The following is a 10,231-nucleotide window of genomic DNA, read 5'->3' on the forward strand; positions in this document are numbered from 1 at the left end:
CGACGTCTCGAGGTAAATAAATGCATCAGTTGTATTAACAATGGTAGTATTACCTAATATTTTAAAATGATAAGGTACTGTACTTGCAAGCAACATACAATGTAATTATAATATAAGCTAATTTACGCCTAACCACAGTGAACTGTACAAGCTCCCCCCCCCCCCCCCCACTCTTCCCGCCTTTCTGATATTACTGGCACATACAATGTATTCCACTTGTTTGTTTAGTTGTTTATCCTTTTTCTTTTTTTGTTTGTAGATTTTGGCAGACGTAACAAATGAACAGCAGATTAGTACAAATTACACGTCTGAACAAATCAAGTACCATCCAAATCAGGTGCACATGGAGACACAGACTTCTGATCACAGAAGTACTGTAGATAAATGTGTAGGACCGGATGATCCACTAGAGACATACAATGTTGGCTGTCAGACGTCATACAACCTAACAGTATGTACATGTAATATATACTATTATGGTATTCTCCGAATGCTTTTTGGGTACACATATACCAGCCCCTACCCCCTATCCGGTATATATAATTTCACCCAGCATATTTATGAAGGCCATGCACTTACATATACCGGACATGTATTTCTAGATCTCCTCTTGAAAATGGATTGTGATGCAATAAGATTTATGATAAAATACAGAAAAGTACATCTATATTATAATTCTTGGTCATTATATGTTTTCAAATTATATGACCATCTCATAGTGTAAGTAGGTTCAATATGTATTGACCGTCAAAGACTACTGAAATAGAAGTGTTAATAACATCATTAACATATAAAATTAGTTTCATATGAATTACATGGCTATTCAAATAATAGATGTGAATCAACAGATTGGAATGTTCAGGCGATATAGATTATTTTAGAGTTCACAGCAATTGATTAATATTTCTTTTTTTCTCCAGAAACGTCGTCATGTTAGTCTACAGACAAAAATATCAGAAATGAAGACTTCAGTTACATCTTGCCATTGTCATATGAAGAATTTGTAATACTTTTCAAATAACATGCTTCTTTTCTAATTATACATATTACTCATTAAATATTTTTTTACTTCCGCCCTTTCGTTTCAGGAAGCAAAGTATTCCGGGAAATGGAAAAGATTTTATGTGGGAAACTCCTGTTGAAAGATGTTGGAAAGTTGTCCCCAGCACATCAGACATCATGCTTGGAATCCTTCCACAATGTGGTGAACTTTTTTGCACCAAAGGCCAGCCATTTCTTTTACAATCAGATGAAAGCAAGGTGAGATATACTCATAAAAATCTGATGCAGTGCTGATAAAAATGAAACAGAAATACATCACTATGGTCCTGATATGATACTGTATTTATCCTGCAATAAGCCTAGGGGCCAGTGTCTAATATTTGATCAACAGATTGGGGGGGGGGGCTTATTGCAGGGATATAGTTTGTATAGGACAGTGAATTTGAAATCTAAGAAAAAGACATGGATGGGCTTATTACTAGGCGTGGGCTTATTACCTGATAAATACAGTACCATAATGAATACATTCACAAGATATGGTACCTTATTGAATACTGTTCGTTTACAATTCTGCACAGACTGTACTACCATTTTTCAGACTTTGCCTGGCAGCTCTTCATTTCAACTCAAATAGTTGTAGACCACAAGCAACTCTGGAGGATGGGACTGCCAGATACAGAATTGCTTTCCCAAAAGGAAGAAAAGGGGATGCAGTCCCAAAGGAGATTAAAGTCAAACAGAACTTCAGTATGTTTATTTTATTTACCTGCATTGATATTTTAACAAAAAAATTAATGAGAGATTTTAAATATAAAAGTATATTAATATCATCCATTTTATTAACGTAAATCATTTTTCACCGTTTTATTTTAGATAAATCTAAACAATGTTTAGAGAAACTTACTGGTATTTTATAACATACCAACATAACTACCTGGTATAACAAATTAGATGGCAATAACAAGACACTTCATTATTACTGTGACCATTCAAGTTTTTATTGTTCTTGTTCTGCCTTAAACTGTTAATGTCAACTTGTCAACAGATTACATCAAAGAGTTGATGGAGGAGGTTGTAGTCAGAAGGCTACAATTCACAACCATCCAACAGGCTGAAGCAGCTCTTTTTGAGGAAATGGATGCTCCCCCTCCTTCCATTGCAAGTCAACTCCGCAGTGCCATGGGGAATTTTGACAGAGATGTTATCATCCATAACAATTGTCAGAGATTTACGAGCTATGTCAGAAACGAGGGTACTTGAAACCAGTATATTGTTGTGATGGAAATTGTTTCCGTATGGCAGTCACAGCACATGATGGTATGACCTGTCGATTTTTTTTCCCTAGAACTTTCCATGTCCACCTAATGAAGCGACGATATGCTACAAGCCGATACTTCCTGAAGTGACAAAAATTGTTATCAAATTTCTTAAGTTTGAAGACACTGGTACATGTAGGCATATATACAAGTATTTGCAGTGTAATTTAAGTGCTACAAAATGGACTGTGGTCAAAATTTATTGCTAATCCATTACTTATTAATGAAATATAGGAATTAATTATTTAGTTAGGTATGCAATGTAGGGGTTTGATTAGTAATAAAGGGTACCAATGTTGTATATAATCTGTGAGACAAAGATGTTCATTTAAATTGTCATTTAGATTATATACCTGTGAATGTCTTCTTGTCTTCCTGGGCCGTGTGTTTCAGCATATTCATAATAGGATGTTTCCAGGACATGTATGTTTAGACAATTCGCAATAAACCCTTCATGTTGGGTGATACAGCCTATGTCGGTCAACTTTTCTTCTAATATGCTCATGTCCTGACAGCATTTTCTTTCGTCCTCAGTGGACATATGGGAACACATGTTACAGGAACACCTGAAACGAAATGTATAGATTTATAGTGTAATATATTGTAAGATATCTTGAACATGTTATTAAAGAACAAATTGTACATAGAGTAAAAAGTTATTATCGCCTCCATTGACTTTTTATTTATCATAATGCATTTGAGGTACTATAATGTTCTGATTAATAAATATAATCGTAAAATAATGAGCATGTGTCATGTTGTTTCTGCTGGAAAGTACATCGTTCACGTACTAAAATACTTGCAGGAAAGAGGTAAAATGTACAAACAGAAGAGTCAAAGTGAATGAAAATGTACACAACAGGAGAACGTAAACTGTTTGAAAAATTATATCAATACAAACTAATGAAGAAAAACAAATGATTTCATAAACATATTGATTTCATGACAATGTTAATGATCAGTAGACCTGTTGGTATATGAACAATAAACGGAAGAATGCCTTGCTTACCGGCGGATAAAGCGGTAAACAAATACGTATTTTTTTCCGCTTTTGTTTTGACGATAGAAAATTTTTTTAAAAATTGAATACAGTTTATAGATGACATACAATTATCGAAATCTGAACAACAATATAGTCGTGTAGTTGCAATGAAAACTAACCATTCTCCGACAGGTTGATCGGAAGCCATGCTATCTTCGTCATCCTCGTCACCTCTTATATGCAGTTCCTCGGAACAATCTGACGAATCTGAGTCGATATGATCGTCATTGTTCGATGTCTCAGGTTCATACATATATGGATGGATACATAGCGTGAATGAAACCTCTGGGATATCGTCACTGTCGCTACAATCGGAGTTATATACGTGCGCCATAGTCAAGGTTCGTTGGATCGGCGATTGTCACTTATGACGTCACAGCGATTTCGAATTCACGGACGATAACTCGGGCAAGATTCTTTGATGCGATTTCAACCGGACATTTATTATTTCAACATTTCGAGAGAAACGACACACATATAACCTTTGAAAGTTATAAATATATTAAATTTAATAACCAGGGAACGTCATGAATAAGGAAATTTACAAAAACAAAAGTGCATTTCGTTCACCTTTAACATAAACCGGAAGTAAATGAGTCAACAGAACAATATGCACCAAAATTAGCTGAAGTTAACTAACATCGGTGTCTACGAAGAGGTAACAGGTATAATTTTTGTATTGCATCTTGTTAAAATTTTCAGCTACAAACACATAGGCCTAGAGGGACTTTAATATCATACTGTTTGAAAGTATGTAACGTCCAGTTAATTTTTTCAGAGAATTACTTATCTTTAAATCATAACAATCTTTCAAAATATGGTACATCCATTACATGAAAACTAGAATAATCATGAGTTCATCTTTTTGCAAATGGAGCATGAACTTGTTTTATATTTCAGAAGATTCAATTTTATAAGTGTACAGATAACGTTTGTCATTATACAGGTTCCGTCCTACGTTACGTCCGTGATAATAATTTCTGTCCAACAATAACGATATTCACAAAAAATGCTTCGTTTCTGACAAACAATATTCAAAAATACCCCTCCGAGTACCGCAGATATGTAATCAGTAAAAACAAACAATATTAACTATGTACTCCCAAGTTATTTTATAAATTATCATGATGTTTATCCACTTTAGGTTTCTCTGTTACACACGTCACAAAGTTTTCAGTCCATTCGTGACGTTCCAAATCAAAATTTCCGTCCAAATCGACAATGTATTGCAAGAGTAGTGCTTGAGGGTGAAATAAAAACACCGCAAGTTACTACAGAAATAGGGTTCACCTTTTTACCCTTTCGTGACCAAACCGGCCAAACCCGGCCACGGCCGTATGTGCCCAAACCGGCCTTGTTATACCTGGTGTTTAGCTTGGAGACTACGTACGTCTAATACTACATCCTGTTGAAATCTCACGAGATCTCGCTAGAACATTACTTCCTGTTTATATAGACAGCATGGTTGCTAGTTCTAACCATGCATAATCGAAGAAATTTTTGATTGTAAACAAAATGTTGACCGAGAAACGAAAGTGATCAGAAAATGGCGGACCTTCCGGAATCGAGTGATGAGTCTGTTGCAGACTTTGACGTATTTGATGAGGAAGATGTCAGGGAAGCACACAGAAACTTGGAAAGGATACAGAATGACCTTCAGGACGCAAATGATGAATCCGACATAGATTTCTCAGATAACGAGAGCGAAGAATCGGAAGATGATGACGATCCGTTCTTACAAAATTTGAATTTTGAATGGGACGACGTTGACCTGTTTGCAAATGTTTTACCAGAATTTACGAAAAATACAGGAGTAAATCATCACTTACAAATGGATGCAAAGCCTATTGATTACTTAAAGTTTATACCAGCTCCATATTTTGACGTTATTGCCGAGGAAACAAACAGGTATGCTGATCAAAAAGGACCTGATCCAAGATGGCAGCCGACCACACCTGACGAGGTACGTGCTTTCATTAGTATCAACATCATTATGGGAATACGTCAGTTGCCTCGACTCTGGAACTATTGGTCTACAGATGAACGTTTCTCTGACCCATATATATCGTCAATAATGACCAAATCTCGTTACATGAAGCTAAATCAATACATTCATCTCAGAGACACATCTGATGTACCTGGTAGGGACAGTCCGGATTATGACCCTCTGTGCAAAGTCAGAACATTAATAAACTGCATTTCACCTACCTTGAAAGAGAATTATAATCCAGGGAAATGTTTGTCAGTGGATGAAGGCATGATTGGGTATAAAGGAAGGATACATTTTCGGCAATACATGCCTGCCAAGCCTACAAAATGGGGCATAAAAGTTTGGCAGATATGCGAATCAGACACTGGTTATTGTTGTGGATTTGACATTTATACAGGGAAAAAAAAACGGTGGACGTCAATACGGACTAGGCTATGATGTCGTTTGGTCATTATCAAGGCACTATCACAACCAGAATAGGTTTCTTTTCTTTGATAGATTCATTTCATCAGTAACCCTAGCGGAACATTTGGGATTGGTAAACACATATGTCTGCGGAACAATAATGGCTAATCGGAAAGGCCTACCTGAAGCTGTAAAAAAGGCAAAACTCAAGAAACAGTTTGACATTATCCAAGTACAGAAAGGAAATCTCATTGCTACTGCCTTCAAAGACAAGAGACAAATCACCTTCCTGTCAACAGCATCTCAACCTGGTGTATGCGAGAATACAAGGAAGCCCTTTGTAAATCTCGACTACAATGCTCACATGGGAGGCAACGACAAATTTGATCAGTTGTCCTCTTACTATCCCATTGGGAGACCTGGAAAGAAGTGGAGGGGGAACATATTATGGTATGTTATCAATCTAGCTGTTGTCAATGCTTGGATTCTTTTCCAAAGAACTGACGGCAAAGTTCCCCCTCCGCCAAAAGGCTATGACCATCTTCGCTTCAGAATGGATGTTGCGGACCAACTGAAAGCTGGTTTTACTAGCAGAAAACACAGAGTGGGTAGGAAAAGTAAGTAATGTAACAGATCAGTGTTAGTTACAGCTGCATCCATCAAGCATCATCACCTGGAGAAAATTGAGGGAAGGAAGAAAATGTGTAGGGAATGTTCCATGCAAAAAAGAAAAACTCCGAAGGGCTACCCCATTGAGACATCCTACAAATGTAAATTCTGTGACATTCCACTGTGTCGAGTCGGATGTTATGCAGCATTCCATGACCGAAACCTCTCCGACTAACTTTTTTCTGAAATGCGTGCTCAAAAATGTATCTATCTGTTGAAAAAAAGTGTTTTTGGCCATTTTCGGAAAATTTACCTGTGTCCACCTGTGCTCGTTAGCACAGGTGAGTTAATATTATGCAAAAAACTAAGTAAAGACTGTAATGTGAGAAAATGCTACCTGTGGTGAAGATGTGACATCAAATAGAGCTACATGTGCATAAAGAAGGTAAATTATGCCTAATGAAATTTCATTTACAAGCTGTTTCATACCATATTTTACCCGTGTGATTTACCTGTTGTTACCTTGTTTGAAACATACATGATCTTGAAATTTTTACTCTAGTTGTTCATTGATTGATAATAAGTGTCAAGACTATGTCCTATCAAGTAAAAACAAACACAGGGGCTTTATTCTTCAATATTTTAATTATTTTCACCTTAATTACTATTTTTACCTGTGCAAATTACCTGAAAATGAAAACATATGACCAAAATGAAATTATATTCTAAAGGATAAAGGTATGAACTAATACCACTCAAAATTTCATCAAAATCTACCCACAAATAAAAAAAGTTATCTTCAATAGAACAAAATATTCCAAATTAGTTTAATTAGTCTCAATTAATTAAAACACATCCATCTTCACTATATGCTAAGTAATTTGGTCACGAAAGGGTTACTTAATCAAATTCGAATACAATCCACCCTTGAAATTTATATAGAACGTTAGCGCAATTAATACTTATAATTCATTTAAAAATGTGACGCTCGTTACAGCATAACGCCCATAACATTTAGCTTCTTACCTGGACGGAATCACTGTCGCCCTTCATTGCTGCCATCTCTTAAGTGAAAGTAGTGCACACAGACCTATGATGTCATCGATATGAGTGTATTAAACTTCACAAATTACTGGCGTTCCGAAAGACGCCTCGATAGTGAACTGGGACAGACTTTTTGTGTCAACATACGGCCGTTATACAAGGACGGAATAATCTCACGTCATATTGTTTGCCTAACGAGATGGTTTATATTACATACTTATCTCCATTTGTTGATAAGATTGATTCTATCGCGTGTTTAGCTACATTCTTACAAAATTACACATATGACATGGGTTTACGTATGTTTCAAACTGCTTTATAATGCCAATCCAGTATGTGGACGGAACTTTATAACGTCCGTCACACGCTCTTTAAAACTTGATTATTTACATGTATTTTAATTTCTCGACTTTATTTTGTTAAAATACCACATTAAAAGACATCTTTTTCTTATAATTATGTCTCTGGGACTGTGAAATCTTTGAAGATAAAAATATCAAAAAAATAAAAAGGTCATACAATTTTGGTAACGGAACAAGTGTTAAAATTTTGCAAATTAATTAATAGTTTTATGATGTTTTAATCTTTCTACTTTAACAAAAGTATGTCAGTTATGACATTTCAGTGTCAATATTACAGTGACAGCATTGTTTTGAGTTTGAAATGTTAACTTCTTGAGAAAAGAATGTTTTAAGTTGCCAACTGAGAGGAGGCATAAAATACCCCATTACCTGAGAGTGACCCATATATATGAAGTATTAATAGTGCCACCACGTACCATAGATGTATACACATACCATAGATATACACCTACCATGTTCATTTATCAGTATTATAATGTATTCTATTTTTCTTTCAGGGTGGCACAGAAAAGTATGATGAGGAAGTGGCAAGAGACCAGCTTGTGAGGATACCCCATCAAACCTCATCGTTTGCCCACAAGCTGGTGGTAATGATTAAAGAAAAGTTAAGTCCATGTCCACACTGTCTGGTTAAAGTGAAGGTGCCAGTGACGGCAGCAGAATTTCTCCAAATATCCAACTCTGGAACACCCCACAAAGTGACAGAGACAAAGACTGTGTATAAAATAATAAACAGAAACAGGTTAAATCAGTTACTTGGAACAGGCTGGGACTATAGAATTCTCAATGCAGAAAGAGACAACTTTTATATAAAAACACAGTGAAATTCAATCTGCATAGGAGACCACTTACAGATTTCCTCCTGTACCCCGAGCACATCGAAAGGTATACCCTGGACAGAGGCACTCAGTTCGTCTTTTCCTTTGTGAAAATGCCATCTAACAGGAACAATGGTGCAGACCTCTTGAATGCTGTAGAACTTTAGTCAACAAGAATGTGGCCATCTATTTTTTGACAGTTTGTTTGAGAATCTTTTACATTTTCTACAGTTATATGGAATTCACAGAAATACAGGAAGTATTTTAGAATTTTAACATTTTTCTATAGTTATATGGAATTCACAGAAATGCAGGAAGTATTTTAGAATTTTAACATTTTCTATAGTTAAATGGAATTCATAGAAATACAGGAAGTGTTTTAGAAACTTAAAACATTTTCTAAAAGGAAATTGGATTTTTAATCGCAATTATGTTTGCTGTAAGATTCTAAACTGTTTTGAAAATAGATATGATTGTACTATCTAAATCAACCCTTTTTTTCCTTAGTACAGAATCATTGGAAAGAACCGTTAACGTTAGATGTAGTCAAAAACATCAAAACTGAGTTAGAAAATGAGCTAACACTATCGTTTAAAGCAAACGAGAAAGATATAAACATTTTAAGGGCAGAGCTTTATAGACTTAAACCAAGTGGCCTTCAAGCCAAAGTGAAAGGTGGGAACCAGTTTCATCTATTTAAAGATTCAATTAGTAAGTCAATTTTTTCTTGGCATGTGCCGTTAGGCCCCCATGAAACTGAAGTGAAAATTGAAGAAATTCAAGGCAACCTAAAGAAGTGCGATGTTGAAAAGAATAGCATTGAAGGGAAGCTTTGTGACTTTATCAATGATAAAAAAAAAAAACCAAAAACAAAAACGGCACGTAGATCATATCAGACAGAGACACTGTTTGGCAGTCGCTGAGCCAAACATTCACCAGGGAATATTTGAGCCGGACGCTCATCCAGTCATAACTGCAGCTTTCAACGTGGTAACCAACTCCAAGGACTCTTCACCATCCGTGGGGGAAAGGGAAGGCTCCAGTCCAAAACAGACAAAGCAATCGTCTGTTGTGCCAGTTGTCAGACCGCAACGTGTGAAGACAACACCTGCGTACTTCAAGGACTATGTGACTCAAAAGTGAACACATTCAAAATTTGTGCAAATAATAATTTGTACCAATTGCAGTTAACTGTTTTGAAAGTTTTCAATGAACTGTTAATTTCCTAGTTAAGTCAAATGTGCCGGTAGTACATTTTTGAAAAGACTGTTTGAAGTTTATAGTTAATAATAACAAACAACGTTGTTTCATTTTGAAGTTAAAAGTCATTTAATTCAGTAAATGCAGTTTTATCATATAGTTCAGTGACATTTACAGACAATGGACAGTAATTCATACATTTAGTTTACAACAAGAATTAGTATAATTCGAATGTGATTTGAAATGCTTAAAATTCTATTTTCAGACTCTATTCTGAACGGTGTTCATGTGTTCATCAGCCATGTTTACTGTTTGTGATTCTGTGATCAGATCACCCAAAAACACAACAAAATATTTTTGTCATTTTGGAAAAACATGACTTGTTTTCTGCAGTAATTTAGTCGTGTCTCTTGTTTTAGAAGTCTGGTTTGTAATTTTACAAG

The 10,231-nt window shown here is 35.6% G+C and overlaps 2 protein-coding genes across 2 annotated transcripts; one reads left to right on the top strand and one right to left on the bottom strand.

The window, feature by feature from the left end:
- Positions 1-2,117: 2,117 nt before the first annotated feature.
- LOC132545092 (P2X purinoceptor 7-like) lies at positions 2,118-3,694 on the bottom strand. Its single transcript, XM_060208760.1, has 3 exons — positions 3,480-3,694; positions 2,672-2,884; positions 2,118-2,399 (listed from the first exon to the last, which is right to left on the bottom strand). Exons 1-3 carry the CDS (start codon positions 3,692-3,694, stop codon positions 2,243-2,245), a joined length of 585 nt encoding a protein of 194 aa, XP_060064743.1. The 3' UTR covers positions 2,118-2,242.
- Positions 3,695-4,906: 1,212 nt separating this feature from the next.
- LOC132545091 (piggyBac transposable element-derived protein 4-like) lies at positions 4,907-5,788 on the top strand. The gene has a single exon (XM_060208759.1). It carries the CDS (start codon positions 4,907-4,909, stop codon positions 5,786-5,788), a length of 882 nt encoding a protein of 293 aa, XP_060064742.1.
- The last annotated feature ends 4,443 nt before the right edge of the window (positions 5,789-10,231 follow it).

Source organism: Ylistrum balloti, unplaced genomic scaffold, assembly GCF_031769215.1.
Source record: "Ylistrum balloti isolate Yb309-2 unplaced genomic scaffold, AGI_CSIRO_Ybal_v1 Utg369824, whole genome shotgun sequence".
Taxonomy (NCBI): Eukaryota; Metazoa; Mollusca; class Bivalvia; order Pectinida; family Pectinidae; genus Ylistrum; species Ylistrum balloti.

Excerpts from the sequence above, each read along its gene's own strand:
- LOC132545092 (XM_060208760.1), bottom strand. The coding sequence starts at position 3,694 with ATGGCGCACGTATATAACTCCGATTGTAGCGACAGTGACGATATCCCA. Across the intron at positions 2,885-3,479 it reads GATCAACCTGTCGGAGAATG|GTGTTCCTGTAACATGTGTT; the intron begins GTTAGTTTTCAT and ends ATTTCGTTTCAG. Across the intron at positions 2,400-2,671 it reads AGACAAGAAGACATTCACAG|GAAGTATCGGCTTGTAGCAT; the intron begins GTATATAATCTA and ends TTGTCACTTCAG.
- LOC132545091 (XM_060208759.1), top strand. The coding sequence starts at position 4,907 with ATGGCGGACCTTCCGGAATCGAGTGATGAGTCTGTTGCAGACTTTGAC.